The 20,060-nt window shown below is 39.8% G+C and overlaps 1 protein-coding gene across 9 annotated transcripts in view; it reads left to right on the forward strand.

Annotated features, from left to right (window-relative positions):
- Nucleotides 1–20,060, forward strand: part of KAT6B (lysine acetyltransferase 6B) — a 190,055-nt gene that overhangs the window by 133,619 nt on the left and 36,376 nt on the right. For 5 of the 9 annotated variants that reach the window (XM_037055973.1, XM_037055971.1, XM_037055972.1 and 2 more), the window contains 6 exons: nt 589–721; nt 4,027–4,958; nt 5,931–6,052; nt 7,613–7,728; nt 9,681–9,822; nt 17,563–17,724. In XM_037055973.1, coding sequence (XP_036911868.1) covers nt 589–721; nt 4,027–4,958; nt 5,931–6,052; nt 7,613–7,728; nt 9,681–9,822; nt 17,563–17,724 — 1,607 coding nt within the window. The remainder of the gene's footprint in view (nt 1–588; nt 722–4,026; nt 4,959–5,930; nt 6,053–7,612; nt 7,729–9,680; nt 9,823–17,562; nt 17,725–20,060) is intronic. The other 4 variants (XM_037055975.1, XM_037055976.1, XM_037055977.1 and 1 more) reach the window with 2 other exon arrangements.

Below are 20,060 nucleotides of genomic sequence, written 5' to 3' on the forward strand. Positions count from 1 at the left end.
TCGTTTTATCCATTTGCCACTGGTTTGAAATAAAACCTTTTTGAAACGCTAACCTTTCCTATAGGCATCCTGGTCTTTCAGTGATCTGTTGACCTCTTTCCCTATGCCAGATGTATAGTTTTAATTATTATAACTCCATACCACTTAAAATTTTTAAGTTTTAGTTTAAATATTTCATACTGATAGTTTTTTTAGTATGGAAAAATTCCAGAAAGAGATAAAATAGTTTTTTTCAGTTCCAAAAGCTGACTTACCTGAAAATATCTTCCTCAAATCAAAAGATCGGTAGTATCTGACAGGATCAGTTTCCCGTGTGTGTTTAGGTAGCGGAGGGAGGCTTTGTGACATGTTGGGAAAGCCTTATGGAAAAGTTCTGAGACGGGCTGCCCTCTGTTCTCACCACCCTGACAGGGAACCTGACCTTTAATGATGGCTTCCTGAAGAGACTGATAGAAGGGAACAGTCCACCTTTTGGAGTTACATTCTGTGTATAGGCATCCTTGGGCAGCTTTTACAGCTACAGTTTATATTTCATACCTCTCCTAAAATGAAACATTAAAATATTTTTTCATATATGTATCAATTCAGGGATGTGGATTTGCCAAGTCTGCAGACCAAAGAAAAAGGGAAGAAAACTACTTCATGAGAAAGCTGCACAAATAAAACGACGATATGCAAAACCCATTGGACGACCGAAAAATAAATTAAAGCAACGATTGTTGTAGGTTGAGATCTTATCAAAAAGAATACTTTATGTTGTGCTTTAAAATATAGGTGATTGTCACCCCCTTAGGTTCCATGAACTTTTTACCATCATTTTTATAAACTCAAGGAATGGGGAATATTTCTTCTTTTACATATATAAGCTGTGGAAATTTGTTTGAAAATAACATTTTTAATTACAATTGGCATTTTGGGGTCTTCTGTTGGCAGTATCTGTGATGAGAAGTGACATTTTCAAGCAGCAGGATGGAAGCAGAATGTAAGAACTTAAAACAGTCGTTCAGCTACTTTGCTACTGGCTGAGCATTAGAAGAGCTTAAATACATGAATATTTATATGGGGATTTTAAAATAAGAGAGGGATTTGTCTATAGTGAATCTCTTTTGTTGCTCCAGATAACATTTTACAAAAATACTTATTTTTTCTGGTGCTAACTAATATAACTTTTAAAGATCCCTTTTATGAAATATGACCTTTTGAGAAACCTGCAAATGACTGTCTTCATGTTTGCCTCCAAAGAGTTACACAGCACCATTTGGCATGTGCATATGCATGCAGGCATACAGTGCACACAAAAATAACAATTTGATGTGACCTACAGGTCTGCTGTGATAGTCCCGTTTCCACTAGCCTTTGCCGCATTGTGCATGACGGCCCAGTAGAACAAGCAGGAGTTACCTGGAAAGGTAGAGAAAAGATTCGGAGTGGATTCATGTGTTTTTATAGAGTAGGGGTATATTTTCTTTTAAATATTTTTTAAATATTTCAATTACAGTTGACATATTATATTAGTTCCAGCTGTACACCCCAGTGATTAGACATTACATAACTTACTAAATGGTCATCCTGATAGATCTCACACCTAGCTGACACCATACATAGTTATTTGAAACATTACTGACTGTATTCTTGCTGTACTTTACATCCCCATGACTGTTCTGTAGCAACCAATTTGTACTATTTTTTAATCCCCACCTGAGGATATGTTTATTGGTTTTTTTGTGGGGGGAGGGGTGAGGAGCAGAGAAAGAAACATTGACATGAGAGAAGTATTAATCAGTTACCACCTGTACACACCCTCACAAGGAATCAAACCCATAACCTAGGTGTGTGCCCTGACTGGGAATTGAACAGGATGCCTCCTGGTGTATGGGATGATGCTCCAACCAACTGAGCCACCCAGCCAGGACCCAACCCATCCTGGGTCCTCCCAACGCCCTCCCTCCCACCAGGGGTTTTGACTATCAACATTAAATAAGGTATTTAGAAATGAAATTAGTAGACCTGCATATTGAAGGAGGTCTACCCATAAGACCATTGCCTAGCTCTTGAAAGGGTCACCATGATGTAAAAATGAATAGGTATTCTTCATGCACGCTGCACACACACCAGATATCTTACTTGCTCACTCTTTTCTCCCCTAATTTTACCTGGAGCAATTCACTATATAACCTGCTCTCAGAAAAACAGTATCTTCCTGCCTCTACATCATCAAAGGAGAAATAGAAAATGTGTGATCTTTTCTAGAGTTTTCTGTGAATCTTTATGAAAACGCTTTAACTGGTAGACATTTTTAAATGGAATTTTTTTCATTTCTGGAGGCATGCATGAAATGTATTTATGAATAAAATCTTTTATATTAGCGTCATTTGAAGTAGAAATTATATGTTTTTGCATTCATCCTGTGTAAGCATTGTTCTTGAAATGGGACTGTATCCTCCGGGCCCAATTAAAAAAAAACCAAATTAGGATATAAACTTTCTAAACAAAGGACACAGCTGAAAATTGCATCTGGCACCAGTCCTAACTTTTTGTTTGTCCAAAATTGTCCTTTGAGCTTAGGAATTTTTAAGATAGTCTAGGGAGTATTCTTTTGTACATGCTTTATAAGTATATTATCCTTTCTGGGCAGTTGATTTTAGATGCAGTCCAAATGCCGCATTGTAATGTGAAATGTGTTAGCCTCGTGAGCTGTTTATAGGTGGCCCTCACCTTGACACTAGAGATCTTCACCGTTAACCTGATTTGGCTGAGTAGGCGGAGTCGGGCAACAAGCTTCTGGTGGTTTAGCCGCCCCAGATAAGCCCGGTAGCTCATCCAGTTAGTTGATCTGCACCAGCCTCCCTTTCTGCTGACTGCTGACATTGTTCATTAAATCTTTATGTACAAGATGACCCCCAAAATGTGCTCTTCAATTTGTAATTAATTAAGATATTTTTGTAATTCTATATCATATCATTTTGGGGCTTTCATTCTTCATTATCAGCCTTCAGCTAAATTGATAATTTTTGAAGTGCATTTTTGGGCCCTGGCACAGCCATAATTCACATGCAGATGTTTCTATTGTGTAGAATTCTGCCGCAAAATGGGTAGCTTTCCACGCTCTAGTCTGAGGTGAAGGTAGGCAGCTGCGTTGACTGTAAGCAGCTGTGTTAGTGGAGTGACCCCAGTCTCTGTTGCCCGCACAGCTGTATAGGCAGAGCCAGCACCAAAGGAGCTGAAATAGCAGTCAGAGCCAGTGTATAGAGATTCTGATGCCAGGTGTCTGATAATGACCACAGTAAATGTGCTGCTTTCTCACCAGACTTTCCATGTCATGTCTGACCTGCTGTAGCTTTTCTTTAATCATTTCTTCAGTTTTTTGCTATTGTTGTGCTTTTTTCAGCAATATTTTATACTGTAATTAATTGTATTCCTTACTTAGAGAGTATTATTGGTTATCTTCTCATCCTAAGCATAAATCGCTGAGAGGAAGAGGGTATCTTTTAGTATTTTCTTTAAAAGACAAAAAAAACTACCAATTCATTGACATCCCCAAATTCTATTTATATAAATTTTCCAGTTAAAATTGCTTCTAACTAGAGATTCAAATAAGCTTATTCTTTTGCTTCTAGATAATACAACTTATTTTCTTTAATATTTTAAAAAAGACAAATCAGGAAATCATAATTACCTATGATAACACCAGAGTAACATTTTTATTTAATTATAATGAAAGCATTGGGTATTCTTTCAGTTTCTTCAGAAATTTCCTTGCTGGTATCCAGTGCCCTTGGGTGCACAGGGCTCCTTCCAGCACCTATTGGACGGGTAGGAGGACAGTGACATAGGTGTAGTTGCTGCTGACTGTTTCAACAGAGAAACATCTAGGTGGAGGCATACATATGAAAACAGTTTTTAGGGTCGCAGTTCAATTTCTTAAGTTTAAGCACATTGAATGCATCTATTTGTTATAAATTTGTTTTAGATGCCTTTATAATTCTGTTCTTAAATGCTGATACTATTCTCTAAATTTTTGCCTAGGTCTGTAACCAGTGATGAAGGATCCACGAATGCATTCACAGGAAGGGGGTCACCTGGTAGGGGTCAAAAGACTAAAGTCTGTACCACACCTTCATCTGGTCATGCTGCATCTGGGAAGGACTCACGCAGCAGATTGGCTGTTACAGACCCCACTCGGCCTGGTGCCACCACCAAAATCACCACCACCTCCACCTACATTTCTGCCTCTACACTTAAAGTTAACAAGAAAACCAAAGGGCTCATTGATGGCCTTACTAAGTTTTTTACACCATCACCTGATGGTCGCAGATCACGAGGTGAAATAATAGACTTTTCAAAGCACTATCGTCCAAGGAAAAAGGTCTCTCAGAAACAGTCATGCACTTCTCATGTGTTGGCTACAGGTACCACACAAAAGCTAAAACCTCCACCTTCTTCACTTCCACCCCCAGCCCCCATCTGTGGTCAGAGCCCCAGCTCACAAAAGTCCAGCACTTCCACCTCTTCTCCCTCCCCCCAGAGCTCGTCCAGCCAGTCCAGTGCGCCCTCCTTTAGCAGCCTTACCAGTAATAGCCAGTTGAAGGCGCTCTTTGACGGACTCTCTCATATCTATACCACTCAGGGACAGTCTCGGAAAAAGGGACACCCAAGTTATGCACCGCCCAAACGTATGCGTCGTAAAACTGAATTGTCTTCCACAGCAAAATCTAAAGCTCATTTCTTTGGAAAAAGAGATATTAGAAATAGGTTTATTTCTCACTCCTCCTCCTCTAGCTGGGGGATGGCTAGAGGACGTATTTTTAAAGCAATTGCTCACTTCAAGCGAACAACTTTCCTTAAAAAGCACAGGATGCTAGGCAGATTAAAATATAAAGTGACCCCTCAGATGGGGACCCCCTCACCAGGGAAGGGGAGCTTGACAGACGGAAGGATTAAACCTGATCAGGATGATGGTAAGCAAAAGGTCGAAGCTCCAACCAAACCTGCGTCCCATCCCTTTCCCCCAACCCCCCAAAAAATAAATCAATCAATACCTATTTTTCACATAGGTCTTAGCTATTTCTCTTGTTCTCACTTCACTTTCATACAGAAACAGTGAAACTTTGACCTTTGTCTAATGCTGACTAAACCTCCAAAATGCTGTTTTTTCCAACTAATGCTCTCCCACCTTTTTTATTTATCTCCATCCGTAGTGGCACTAGGGCCCCCAGATGCCTCCATAGCGTTGCTTACGGCTTTGTAGTCCCGCATGAGTAGCCGCTGTCACGCCTCCGCCGGGCCCTTTCCCCGTGCCGCCTCTTCGGCCGCGGTGCTGTGTGGCCGCGCTGTCGGTGCCTCCAGCAGGGGGCACTGCAGCTCCTCGGTCCCCTCGGCCCCGTTGCTTTCTCATGACAAAGTCCATCCTGCTTCCTTCTCAGCAAAGCCTGATCTGTGGTTCTGTGAGGTGTGCTTTCGGGTGCGAGTGTGTCTGTGTGTGTATCCACTTCAGGAAGAAAACTGATTTCATAATTTCATTGAACAAATTGACCCATTACATTTGCTACCCTTTATAAAACAAAAAACCAGAAATGTGTCGTTTGGAAAAATGGTAGATTGTATTATCCCGAAAGTGGTAATGGGAATTCTTTAACTAGACTTCTAATCTTGGTTAAAAATCTGATTTTGCTTTTTGTTGCTCTTACTTTCCCTCATTTATTTATTGAGGCTTTAAGAAGATGCCAGTGATTATTCAAATAAAAGTTTGGGTGCAGCAGGGAAGGGGTACTGCTGGATCTTTGAGCAGTGCTTATCTGTAAAGGGTTTAAAGCTTTTTAAAAAAAATCCCTGTTTGCCCACTGTGCTGATTTGGTGCCGTTTTGGTAATATACAGTGGTTATTCGTGATTCAAGTCAGTGAGTACACTTTTTGCTGGTTTTAAATGACAGATACCGAAATCAAAATAAGCATCAAACAAGAAAGTACAGATATAAATGTGATTGGAAACAAGGATACCGTTACTGAAGAGGATTTGGATGTTTTTAAACAAGCCCAGGAACTTTCTTGGGAGGTAAGGCCAGGGTACTGTGTTTTCGTGCCAAGGGTAATACACGACTTTTCAGGATATGTTTATGAGGAAATTACTGCTTTGATTTTATAGAGACTCCCCCTCAAGCTCCTCTGTGGTTCGTTGACTCTGACCATGATCGTGTTTGCCGACTGTGCTTTCAGAGGTGTTTCTCTCCTTAGAAGTTGGTAAACACACAGCTGGTCTCACAAACCAGACCAGAGTGGCAGTAGCTGAGGCAGGTTTTGAAAAACACCTTCTAGTTGTGAAGGAATAGACTTCTGGCTATTTTTGCTCAAATTTAGAAAATAGCAATTTAAAATCAGAACAAAAAGAAGAATATCACTTTTAAATTTACCAGTGCTTCTGCCAACACAGATGGCCAGCCATATGAGAAATGTCTCACAATTTTAACTCTTTGGCATTGATAAAGGCAATATTGTGTTGTAGGAGCAGTGATAGTCACTTTTATTTTTATTGTCCAGTAATTTTTTAAAATTATTCCACTTAAAATATTAACTCTACTTAGCTATTGTCAGCAAAACATTGAAAGATAAGGCTGCTGGCTTTCTCAAAGACAAATTCATTATGGATTGTGAATTTTTTATGCCAGCAGACCACACTCAGTTGGCACAGTACTGGTGGGGAGAAGCTCTCCACCCTCCTCACTTCCTGTTGTAGGGAGGGAAGGTATCTGTAGGCTCTTCAACTGTATTTCAGTAACAGCCCTTTGGGCTAAACACTTTGATGGGTTCTATTTTAGGGGCTATTGAATATTTCCATTCCAAATTCTGCCCCTGCAGTATGCTTTGTATTGTTTTTTCCGTTGGCTATGATAAATGTCAAAACTGTCCCCAGTCTTTGAGATTTTAAGTCCTCAGATATGACCATTTTTTAAGCCCACTTATGACATTCATAGATAAACAGGATGAACAGCAGGCCATTATCTGAACGATACTATTAAGTCTAAAGCCCCCTCTTTCCAACACGCTAACACTGGCTTTTCCATTTAAAGAACATTTCTTGTCTGTGTCAGGCACTGCGCAAGACTTGGAATAATACCACAGTGAGTCAGACAAGGTTCTTAACCTTGCGTAGCCTGCTGCACAGGCGTGAGGGGAGGAGGGGAAGACAGGTATGGAACTGCAGACTTCACAGGTGGTTACTTCATTACAACTAGGATGAATAATGTTAGTGCGTGGAGGAGCCGGGGACTGTAAGAGTCTGTGTAATAGTCTCATCATCTTTTAATTTCCTCAGTTTCAATGTATTGCAACAGATTATTGAGTTCAGTTCAATAGACATTTATATTTACATCATCCTATCTATCTTGCTGATACCCTTTTTAAGGGTATTAGTTTGTTTATATGTAAATCTAATGGAAAGTTGATTATTATTTCACAAGGCCTGTCATGTTTTTTTCAAAAACATGAAAATTCATCATGGAGATTAGGGTTCCTGTTTTGATAGGTTTTCATATCCAGTGGTGAAAGAACAAAAATGTACCTGAAAAGATCCTCTTCTAATACTTACATTTTGCTTCTTTTCTTTTCTTTCTGACAGAAAATAGAGTGTGAGAGTGGAGTGGAAGACTGTGGCCGCTACCCTTCCGTAATAGAATTTGGGAAATACGAAATCCAAACCTGGTACTCCTCGCCTTACCCACAGGAATATGCAAGGTAATGGAATAAGCCTGCAGGTACATAACTTTAATGTCATATATGTGAGGAAGGAAAAATCTTGATTCTAAAGTAGTTATTTATTATCTTCAGAACATAAATTTTGATAATAGGTTTTAAGTGCTTCCAAGACTAGTTTGCCAGTGTCTTTTTTATGATATTCACTGTTCTATGTAAGCTTCTAACACTCCTTAGTTACACAGTCATTGTGAATTTTGCCTTTTAACTTCTAGACCATGCTTTCTCTTTTTGGTTAATTGGGTAAGTGTTATTTGTATATGAAACAAAATTGGGGAAAAAACAGCCATTGTGAAATATTTGGTAGTTTCCCCTCAGTTGCTGTTTTCCAAGTAAGTTCAGAAAAGTAATTAGGCTCATCTATGATTTTAGGCATTTTATTTTCAAGTTTTTTACTGAAATGTAGCAAAAGAAGGAAAAGTGGGAGAATGTAGGGCATTGTGGGGAGCCTTCAGAGGCTGTTCCCCAAATCTGCAAAGCCATCTGTGACTAACTGGTTAAACGCGAAGAGAAAACAATGGTGCTAGAGTTTTCATTTGTCTTGAACTAAGATTCATTGTGAGGTTGTCCTGAACTAATATATTTTAAAGTGGGTATCGTGAGAGCAGATTTCTTCCTCAGGTACATCAGGGCAAACTTTATTAGTACCTTCTGCATTTTTTTTTGCCTGCAGAGTTTCTGGTAATCACACTCTGGCTTTGTTCATAATAAATATTGTCCTTTTCTCAACCACGGGGGCCCATCATCTAACTGGAGAGAGCGGGGAGGGTGTTCTAGAAGTGAAGTGGCAAACTGTCAGGAGTCGTGATTTCTCTTTCAGGTTATGTCACTAGTCTCTCTTCTTGAACAATTGGTTTTAAACCACCAATGAGCTTAAATTTGCATGGATAATCATGTCATTGTGTTCTGTGAGCTTCAAATAAGATCTGCATACAACTCCAAGATTTCAAATGACTTTTATCGGAGTTTGTACCTAACTCTCCTCAAAAATATTTCTCCTCCCTCTTATACCCCAAAGACCTTGAAAGTGCTTCTAAACATCCACTTAAGTGAGATAGGGTTCAAGTGAAATATGTTATAACTTTTTAAAGTTCTTACTTATTTTTAGAGAGGAGGGAGGGAGAAAGAGAGAAATATTGATCTGTTGCCTCTCACACGTGCCCTGACTGGGCACCCAACCCACAACCCAGCCATGTGCCCTGACCAGGAATTGAACCAACCACTTCTTACTTTGCAGGGCCATGCCCAACCAGCTGAGCCAGGCAGGTTAGGGCAAAATATGTTACAATTTTTAAGGAGGAGAAAAAGTCAGCAGGGGAAAGAAATCTATTTGTCTAATGTTACTCAAAAGAGTCAGCAGAATTGGTAGAAACAAACAAGATCTTTTGACTTCTCTACACTTACTTGTTTTAGACCATATAAAACTATGATAATAACTTTAAAATTATCTAATCCTTAAGTATAAGTGGAAACAGCTATATACTAGGACTCTTCAGCCTTTTAAGTATGAAGATGATTTTTTAAAAATAATCACTTCTTTTGAGTAGAAGATCATTATAGTTGCATCACTGACCACATATACTATTATATGAAATGTGACATTAAATCTGAAATTTGATAAGTATGCATGGCCACCTGACAGGATGTGTCTTTATTGTTGACTCTTAGGGTCGTAGTTTCAGTTCCAAAAACCTTTCTTTCCTTAGGACATTGCTAAGGAAATAAATGATTTGTTCACAAACTTAAGGCAACAGATATTATGTTGAAAAATAATGTAAGGTTTGTACATTCTTTTACTTTTTTTAAAATTACTTCTTTCAAGTGCTATTATACAGCCTTTCTAATGACTTAGAGAAAATTGAACAATATTTATTATTTTCCCCCTGAACAGAATAATTAACCTGAAAGACTCTTTGATTTTTAAATTTTAACAGATTACCAAAGCTTTACCTGTGTGAATTCTGTCTTAAATATATGAAAAGTAAAAACATTTTGTTAAGACACTCAAAGAAATGTGGATGGTTTCATCCTCCAGCAAATGAAATTTACCGGAGGAAAGACCTTTCAGTATTTGAGGTAAGCAAGTGTAAATAAAAAGCTCAGCTGTTGAAACTTAGTATTTCAAATTGCTAACTAAGTACCGAATTGTTTGTAGAAGGTGCAAAGTATACTCAGTTGTGACGTTGAAATTCAGACTGCTCTTTAAAATGTCTCCATGTTTTGGAATGTTTAACCATATTAAGGAACCATTTAGATAGATAATAAATTCCTACTTTATCATATTAACTTTTTTGTCTTCCCCCAAATCTCTGTCTGCACCAGATGTAGTCACCAGTGGATTTATGATCTCCTCATTGCTTTGTAAATTCTCTCTCCTTTGGCAGGAGGCATTAGCTATGTTCTGCAGCTCCAGCCAGTGTCTGGCAGGTGCTTACTCTTTCAGGGAATTGAGCAGCTGTACATATCTCCTCAATACACAACCACCTGTGTTTCCGTCATTTCTTGGCAGAGTTGGTGATCCTTTTGGTGAGACCCCAGCAGATGTTCAACACCCTCCACCCCTCTGCCGCCCCTCATCTGGGTGGACGGCCACCCCTGGAGAACTCTGTTGTTCACAGGAACCCCTTGTGGCTATGTGTCTGTCACTGTGGATTCTTGACAATTTTGTGTTTTCAGAATTGATTTAGTAGCAAAAGGTTTTTGCCTCTGCCGTTCCATTGTTTCATCGTCCTGTACTGTCAGTTTAAGGGATCCGATTTAGCTGAGAGAGTTGTACCTTGAAGAGACCTTGCCTTTCTTTCCTGTTACTGCCTCTTCACAGGGCTTCTTTCTCTCCTTTACTCTCTGCACTCCAGTCAAGAATGTTCATCGCCCTTATTTATTTTCTTCTCCGTTACCCATCTTAGTGCGTTATTTTCATTCCTGGGTGCTCAGAACAAACCTTCCTTGCACAGCAAACATGATATTTTCTTCATTTGAAATACAGTTTTACTTTAGGATTCTCCTTTTCTGAATTGTTCAGACTGAAATTTATTATTCTGCCCCATGTTTCTCTCTAGTTCTGATCTATAATGTCTTGCATTATATTTAATACAGGGAGGGTCATACATAGGTTTCTGTCATGGATCAGCCTTCCCCTCTGAGACAGGCTTGGGCCCCCTTTTTCCCAAGACTGATGAGAGAATGCAGCTAACTCCAGCTGTGTCTCAGACTTTCAAAGGCCCTCTTCCTGGTGATAGCAGGCTCTTTTGACTTAAAGAAAGAAGGGTATTGTTGCTGAGAAGATTGGGTGTTAGTGGTTACTAGAGGATAGACACAGGGTTTCCCAACTTGGGCACTATTCATGTTTCAAGCTGGATATTTTTTGTTGCAGGGGGCTGCCTTATGAATTGTAGGGTGTTTAGCAGCATCCATGGCCTCTACAACAAAATGCCGATAATACTAGCACCCCCTCCAGTGCTAACAAACAAAGTGTCTCCATATGTAGCCCATGTCTTTTGGGGGTCAAAATCACACCAAGTGAAGACAACTTGGCTGGGGGGAAAGCCTAATGCAAGTTGCTTGTCCTTCCTGTTGTTAGTCTTGGGGCACCACCCATCCAGCCCCAACCAGTAGAGACTGAAGGAGCTATTCTCAGTCGAGTTTAACTTATGTTCAGCTTTCCTGTTGGCTCCTTCCTCAGTGCCTTGGATCCTTTCTTTTAACTAAAATAAAATGAAATTACTGTCTCATTGTTTCCCTGAAAGACAGAACAGTTGTTGGTTTTTAAGTCATTGTTAAATAAATTACCGTGAGTCTGCCTGTGGGGCTGCAGTTTTCATAGATCCAGGAGAGCTTTCTTAAGGGTAAGAGAATCAGTCTTGTCAGGCTGGTGAGAGTGGTCTGCTATTCCAGGGCAGGGGCTTTTGGAATACACAGAGATGAGAGGGAGGAAAGTCAGAAGCAGGTCCGTAAAATTTATTTATAAAAATAATTGAAGGAAGAATTCCAGTCAAGATGGCAGCATAGGCAGACATGGCTTGCCCACTTGCACAAACACATCAAAATTATGACTAAAATATGGAACAGTCATCTTTCAGAACTGTCAGAAATTGAGTTGAGTGGAATTCTGACAACTGTGGAATTAAAGAAACCACATCCATCCAGGCTGGTAGGAGGGGCACAAATGCAGAACGTATTGGTTCCACACCCACATGCGGCAGATAAAAATTCAAGAGGGAAATCCCAGAAGTGAGGAGTCCCAGCCCAGTTCCAGTCCCAGGAAGATAAATCTTACAACTTCTGGCTGCAAAAACCAGTGGGGGTTGAGTTGGTGGAAGAAATTTCTGGAGCACCAAGCAATTCCTCTTAAAGAGCCCACACACAGACTCCCCTACTCAGACTCACTTCCTCTGAGCTTCAGTGCCGGGGTGACAGCTTGAAGGGCACCAGAGGCATACTGGGCTGAAGTTTCTGGCATTGGGGTGAGCAGAGGACATTGTCCCTTTTCTGAGCCCTTCTTTCCCAGAGCTACAGAGCCTGGAGGCTGGTACTGTATCTTATGGAGTGATCAGTCTAACATCGTTTGACCTGCCTTGGAGATCCTCAGAGATACCATACCACCAAACTTACAAGCCCACCCAAGCTGCTTTTCCATATGAATGGCTGGTCTGGGCTCAAACTGCACAACTTCTAAATCTTCTCAAATAAGCAATAGCCTGTCACTGAAGCAATAACCTCAGTGAGCCCCAGGCCCAGCTCTAGCAGCAGCCAGCCTAGATTCACATATTGGTTTCACCTGGGAATCTCTAAGCCCAGCACAAGTAGCAGCCATCTCAAATAGCTTTTTAGCTCAGGAAGGGTGGCCCCGGGCAAAACACAGGTGGGGGCTGATCTTGGCCTGCCCCTGCATGGCTGATCCTCCACAGAGGGTGGAGGTTGGTGGTCAGTGGTCACAGCCAGTCCTTGCAGCTCACTGGTCTGGATTAATCCTTCCCATTGATCTGCCAACAACAACCAAGGTTCAACTACAAGAGCAGAGTGTACTCATCCCACAGGGCGCATCTCAGTACCTAGCTTGGGTGATACGGGTGCCTGTGTCACTGGACCCTACAGGACACCTACTATATTAGACCATGCCACCAAGACAGGGAGTCGTAACAGCTCTACCTAATACATAGAAACAAACACAGGGAGGCTGCCAAAATGAGGAGACAAAGAAACGTGGCCCAAATGAAAGAACAAAACTCCAGGAAAAAAGCTAAAGGAAATGGAGATAAGCAATCTATCAGATGCAGAGTTCAAAACACTGTTTATAAGGATGCTCAAGGAATTTAGTGAGGACCTCAAAAGCATAAAAAAGATCCAGTCAGAAATAAAGGACTCACTAATTGAAATAAAGAACAGTTTACAGGGAAACAGCAATAGAGTGAATAAAGCCAAGAATCAAGTCAATAATTTGGAATATAAGGAAGCAAAAACAACCAATCAACACAACAAAAAGAAAAAGGAATCCAAAAAAGTGAGGATAGTATAAGCAGCCACTGGGACAACTTCAAGAGTTCCTTCATTTGCATCATAGGGATGGCAGAAAGAGAAGAAAAAGAGCAAGACGTTGGAAATCTATTTAAAATAGTGAAAAAATACTTACCTTATCTGATAAAGGACATAGACATGCAAGTCCAGGCAGTACAGAGAGTCCCAAACAAGATGGACATAAAGAGGCCCACTCCAAGATACCTCATCATTAGAATGCCAAAGGTTAAAGAAAAGAGAGAATCATAAAAGTAGCAAGAGAAAAGTAGTTAAGTTACCTACAGGGAAGTTCCTATGAGACTGCCACCTGATTTTTCAAAAGAACCTTTACAGGCCAGAAGGGATTGGCAAGAAGTATTCAAAGTCATGGAAAGCAGGGACCTACGTCCAAAGTTGCTCTACTAGCAAAGCTATCATTTAGAATCGAAGGGCAGAAAAAGAGTTTCCCAGAAAAGAAAAAACTAAAGGAGTTCATTATCACCAAACCATCATTGTATGAAATGTTAAAGGTCCTTCTTTAAGAAAAAAGTAAATGAAAACAAGAGCAATAAAATGGCAAAAATATATATCTACCAACAATTGAGTCTAAAAAAAATAAGCAAACAAGAAGAACAGAGACAGAATCATTGGTACAGAGAGCATTTTGGTGGTTGCCGGATGGGAGGGTTGTGGAAGAGGGTGGCTGAAGAGATTGAGGGATTAAGAAGTACAAATCGGTAGTCACAGAATAGCCATGGGGACGTAAAGTACAGTACAGGAAATGGAGTAGCCACAGAGTTTATAGAGATGACCTATAGACATAAACAATGGTAGGGGGATCGCCTGAGGGAGTGAGGGATGCTGGGTGGGTGCAGCAAAGGGGGGAAAATCAGGACAACTATAATACCATGATCAATAAAATATAATTTAAAAAATTTAACAAAAATGGGACTTCCAGCCAAGACGGAGGCACAAGTAGATGGTTTTTGCCTCCTCACACACCAAAAGGTTGACAATGACAAATTTAAAAACAAAATACAACCAGAACTGCCAGAAAAGTGAACTGTATGGAAGTCTGACAACCAAAGAGTAAAAAGAAACATTCATCCAGACAGGTAGGGGGGGCAGAGATGGGCAGCCAGGGTGGAGAGGACTTCAGGTTAGGTGGTGGTTGGGAGACTGGGAGGAACAACTGGGGAGCAAGACAGACTAGGCAACCTAGTGTTCTAGCATTGGGAAAGAAAGGCTCAAAACCTGTGATTGAAAAAACCTGTGAGGGGTTGCAGTGGTGGGAGAAACTCCCAGCAACACAGGAGACTCCATTGGAGAGACCCACAAGGTCCTAGAAATCAGCACCAGAAGGGCCCAATTGACTTGTGGGTAGTGACTGAAAGCTGGCCAAGAGCTGAGCAAGAGGGATTGTTCCTTCTCAGAACCCTCCCCGACATACAGTGCCACAACACAGCAATGTGGGTTGTCCCACCCTGGTGAATACTTCACCCCTTACTACATAACAGGCACACCAAGACAAAAAAAAATATGGCCCAAATGAAAGAACAGATCAAAGCTTCAAAAATAGAACTAAGTGATGAAGAGATAGCCAACCTATCAGATGATATGTTTTGAACATATCAGATATGTTCAAAACACTGATAATCAGGATGCTCACAGAAATGGTTGAATATGGTCGCAAAATAGAAGAAGAAGTGAAGGTTATGTAAAGTGAAATAAAGGAAAATATACAGGGAACCAACAGTGATGGGGAGGAAACTGCTACTGAAATGAACTATTTGGAGCAGAAGGAAGAAATAAACATTCATCCAGAACAGAATGAAGAAATGAGAATTCAAGAAAATGAGGAGAGGGTTAAGGACCTCTGGGACAACTTTAAACATTCAGACATCTGAATCATAGGGGTGCCAGAAGGAGAAGAACAAGAGCAAGAAATGAAAACTTATTTGAAAAAATAATGGAGAATTTCCCCAATCTGGTGAAGAAAAATAGACTTCCAAAAAGTCCGGAAAGCTCAGAGAGTCCCAAAGAAGTTGGTCCCAAGGAAACACACACTAAGGCACATCATAATTACATTACCCAAAATTAAAGAGGAGAGAATCTTAAAAGCAGCAAGAGAAAAGGAGACAGTTATCTACAAAGGAGTTCCCATAAGACTGTCAGCTGATTTCTCAAAAGAAACATTACAGGCAAGATGTGGCTGGAAAGAAGTATTCCAAGTCATGAAAGGCAGGGACCTACATCCAAGATTGCTCTATCCAGCAAAGTTTTCATTTTGAATGGAAGGGTAGATAAAGGGCTTCCAGATAAGGTCAAGTTAAAGGAGTTCATCATCACCAAGCCCTTATTATATGAAATGTTAAAGGGACTTATCTAAGAAAAAGAAGGTGATCAAAAATATGAACAGTAAGATGACAACAAACTCAAAGCTATCAACAACCGAACCCATGCCCTGGCTGGTGTAGCTCATTGGATTGAGCGCGAGCCTGCGAACCACACGATCGTGGTTCGATTCCCAGTCAGGGCACATGCCTGGGTTGCATGCCACTTCCCAGCGGGAGACTCACAAGAGGCAACCATACATTGATATTTCTCTCCTTCTCTCCTTCTTTTCCCCTCTAAAGATAAATAAATAAAATCTAAAAAAAAAAAAAAAAAAACAACTGAACCCAAAAAAACAAAAACAAACTAAGCAAACAACTAGAACAGGAATAGATTAACAGAAATAGAGATCACAGGAAGGTTATCAGTGGGGGGAGATGGAGGGAGGGAGAAGTGCAGGGAACGGTACAGAGAGTAAGTAGCATAAATGGTAGTTTCAAAATAGACAGGGGGAGGTTAAGAATAGTACAGGAAATGTAGAAGCCAAAGAACTTACATGTGTGACCCATGGACATGAACTAAGGGTCGGGGGTGGGGATGCAGGTAGGAAGAGGGTACATGGCAAAGGGGGAAAATGGGACAAGTGTAATAGCATAATCAATAAAGTATATTTGAAAAATAACAAAAATATAACTGAAGAAATTGAACAAGGACCAAGTTCTTAATTCTATAATCTAAGTTAATACTTACTAGAAACCATGTAGGAAACTTTCCTTACTAGTTTCCTAAGCGTCTTGTAAAATACATAAGGAATAAACGCAGGTTACTCCTTTCCTGTCTTCTCTCTATCACTCTTGAAAGCATGTTATATTATACCTTTCACAACTGGTAGGATTTTGCTTCAGCATTGTCATCTCTGTTTTTCTGGTTCACAGATACGTCTTTGTCCTTTCTGTAATGTACTACCATTTCCAAAAGGACCATACTCCCAAATACATAAAACCTTTCTTTAATTAAAGAGAGAATTGTATCCTCTATGCCTGTTGCCCATATTTGATTATGTTGCTATGTGTGGGACCTAGGTTTTATCCAAGGGAAATAGTTATATGAAGTCTAAAAATAATTTGTGCAATATGAGAACCTTTATGGTCCACAGGAGACTCAAGAACAGTCAAGTTCATTGTTAAAGAGCTCTGGTTAGCAAATACCCATTTCCCCTAAGAAAAGTGCTGGGGAAATTCTTCTTGAATCTGCTCTGATTTCTGTTTTCAACAAGTAACTACATTTGATCAAAGAAATTGGCGTCTGTGCTTAGCCTCCTGTCTATAGCCATCAGTATCACAGCTTGACTCTTTTATTTTGAAGAGAAGTAGACTGTAATCATGGTACTTATTGTAGGCTGAAATTCATCTCACTTTCTCTATAAGTATTCCCAACGTAGAAATTTTATCTTTTCCAATTATATTTGAAATGATGCTTGGGATAAAACCAAAATGGAAGAAGCCTTCTTTTGCTAATCCTCACTTGTGAAGAATCAGAGTAATACAGTTCATTTATTTTATTTTTATGTGGAGCTCTTTTGAAAACAATGTGAAGTTTAACTTACTTGAACAGTATTTTGATTTGTTTCCTTGTCTTTAATTCAGGTTTACTTGGTTGAAGCAAAGAGGTCATGCCTGATCATTTTTTACTCATAGTAATTGCAAATAAAAATTACTCCTTTGTTAGTGGTTTGGCCTTTCTTCAGGGAGCTTGAAGAGGAACTTTAGCTATCTTAAGTTTACCCTAATTTAAGGGAAAAGGTGGAATTCTGATTTGCCAAGTGACACTTATTTTCTGTTTAACTTTATACTTGCTTAATGGAGTGTTTTAATCTCTTAGTTTGGGATTTGGAAATAAAACTATACACTTTCCAAACACCATATAAAAGCAATTTTAGATTGAGTGGTATTTCTATGTTAAATAATGTTGTCTGTTTCTCTTTGCTAGGTTGATGGAAATATGAGCAAAATTTATTGCCAAAACCTTTGCTTGTTAGCCAAGCTCTTCCTGGACCACAAAACGCTGTATTATGATGTCGAGCCATTCCTTTTTTATGTCCTAACAAAAAATGATGAAAAGGGCTGTCATCTGGTTGGCTACTTCTCTAAGGTAAAACAAGAGCCAGTGTGACCTTTGTTTTCTCTTTCAGAATGTTTTTGGTAGAGCCCAATGCTGTGAATAGGGTGAGCTTTTTTATTACTTTAATTTGAATAAGTGACACGTGTTCCTCAAAAGCTCAGGTTCTTGTTCAGAGCTCATTTAAAAAAACAAAAACAATACAAACATCGTGCCTAGGAAGTGTGCAAAGGGCCTCAGCACTGTTTGCTCTCCTGATTGTCAGCGTCCGATTGTCAGCGTCCGTATGATGTTATAATTGCTGCTTAGAGACCATCTAGCATCTTTGATTTTCTAAATGTTAAGGTTGTTGCCTTTTCCCCCCTAAGTGGTGTCAACATGAAGGTCTCAGTGTAATGTAGCATTTGAGAGGTAATTCTCATTTATAATCTCAGTGCATTCCCTCTGTGGTCCTCAGTATCTCAGTGAATTGGAACATTGGCATTTGATAGTCAAGCTGACACAGTGGCTGGTTTTACTCTGTCATCTGTTCCTATCTGTGCTATTGTTTTAAGATCTGAAGCAGCCTCTGCTTTAGAAGGCCTAAGTATCTCCAACTGTTAATGTAGGAAGCCCTTGCTCTATGCAATGTATATACTTTTCCCCCCACTGGTTCAGAGCGATTCTCTCACATTCCTCTGTCCAAAGGCTTTTGAGAAACAACTCATATGCAGTAAAGGAAAACTTGAGTTTGGAATACTTACTACCAGGTAATGACCTTAACCGTTCTTAGGCCTATAGGAAATAGTTTAATGTGCCAGGATGCTAATTATTCAGGCAGAAGGTAAAATGATCCAAACTCTGTGTTTTCTTTCCTTTATGTTATATTTTTATATTAGATGATAAGTGAATTTTAATGACTCTATTCTTGCATAATATAAATGGAATGCTTTATAAAAATGTCATTTTCAGGGAACAGCTAAAGATAGAATATACATGCAGATCCATTACAGACTGAAAAGATGACAGAATCAACATAAAACTTTAGGAAATCTATTTATATAATTTATAAAACACCTTGCCTTTTCTATAGGTGCATAAAGATCTTTTTGTCTAAAATCGTTGAAAAGAATAGTAGTAATGATTGTCCTTCCTATTAGAACATGGTGCTCTTTAAATGCATGTGAGTTTAAATGCCGATGGTCAGAGGTGCCCGCTGGCCCTGTCCTGCTCAGGCTGGACCCTGGGCTGTGGTTGGTGGCGACTCTTGTGGTTTGAGTCTCTGCCTTTCTTCCTCCTCGAGGGCCTGCATTTTACTCAGAACAAACTAAACTTTTTCTGTTTTGTCCTGTTTCTGTTATAGTATAGCAACAACTGCTGTAATTTCTTACCATACTCAGAATTCTAGTGTTCTTTGACAGAGTAATGGAAAAAAAAATCATCTAAAAGTTAACCACATGAAAATGCTAGATACAAATCAAACCGTATTCTAAATGTGAATTGAAGTGTGAAGGACTATGGCCCTTTGGAGTTATACTTAAACTAAATTCTAGAGGTTACAGCCAGAGAGTGGCCAAGATGACCTAGAAAAATTCGTTGTCAATTGTTGCATGCATATGACTTTCTTGGCACATAACACACTGCGCTGTACAGGAGAGAGAAAAGGAGCAGTTATTTTATCCGAGGATCGGGAGTCAGCTGTAGTAATGTGCTAAGGGGAGGCATCCGTGGGGAGAGGAACACTGTGGACTTGGATTTCAGAACATCTCCAAGGAATAGGGAGGTGCGAAAGGATGGTGCGAAAGGATGGCATCAAGGGTAAATCCTTTTAACCTGTGTACATCTCTTTTTAGATGGAATGACCAATTTGTCTAACTTGGCAAAGTAGGCTAATTATTCGAACCTTTGCCACTGATGCTCACAGTCACTGATGGACAATACTGTTTATTAGGAAAACTGACTTGTATTGGTTCTTCCTCCTCATTTCTTAGAGACTCCACAGACAGCTACCAATGTGCAAAAGTTGGAAACACATCTTTTTCCAAAGAAATCTTTAATTCTGCCCTGTAGGATTTTTTCCACAAACATTTCCTGTGATCTTTCAAATAGGTTCATTAAAGATCTGGGTGTTCCGAAGTAATTCTGTGATGTGGTTAGTACCATTTGCAGTCGATCTTATTTGCGGTTTATATTTGGCCAGAGCATTCACAGCCTCAGAAGCCCTTACCAGATCTTCTCTGTGCAGGTTTTGGTGGCTTCTGTGTGCTCTGAATAGAATATTGCTGCTCTGATGCCATGGAAAATTGCAAGTCCTCCTTAGCTATAAGAACATATTCTTCCCAATCTTCCTTTTGGTTTCAGGCTGTTCTTGGTCTCACTTTTGTTTGGAG

Source organism: Sturnira hondurensis, unplaced genomic scaffold (assembly GCF_014824575.4).
Source record: "Sturnira hondurensis isolate 20B ecotype Veracruz unplaced genomic scaffold, ASM1482457v3 Scaffold0008761, whole genome shotgun sequence".
Lineage (NCBI taxonomy): Eukaryota > Metazoa > Chordata > Mammalia > Chiroptera > Phyllostomidae > Sturnira > Sturnira hondurensis.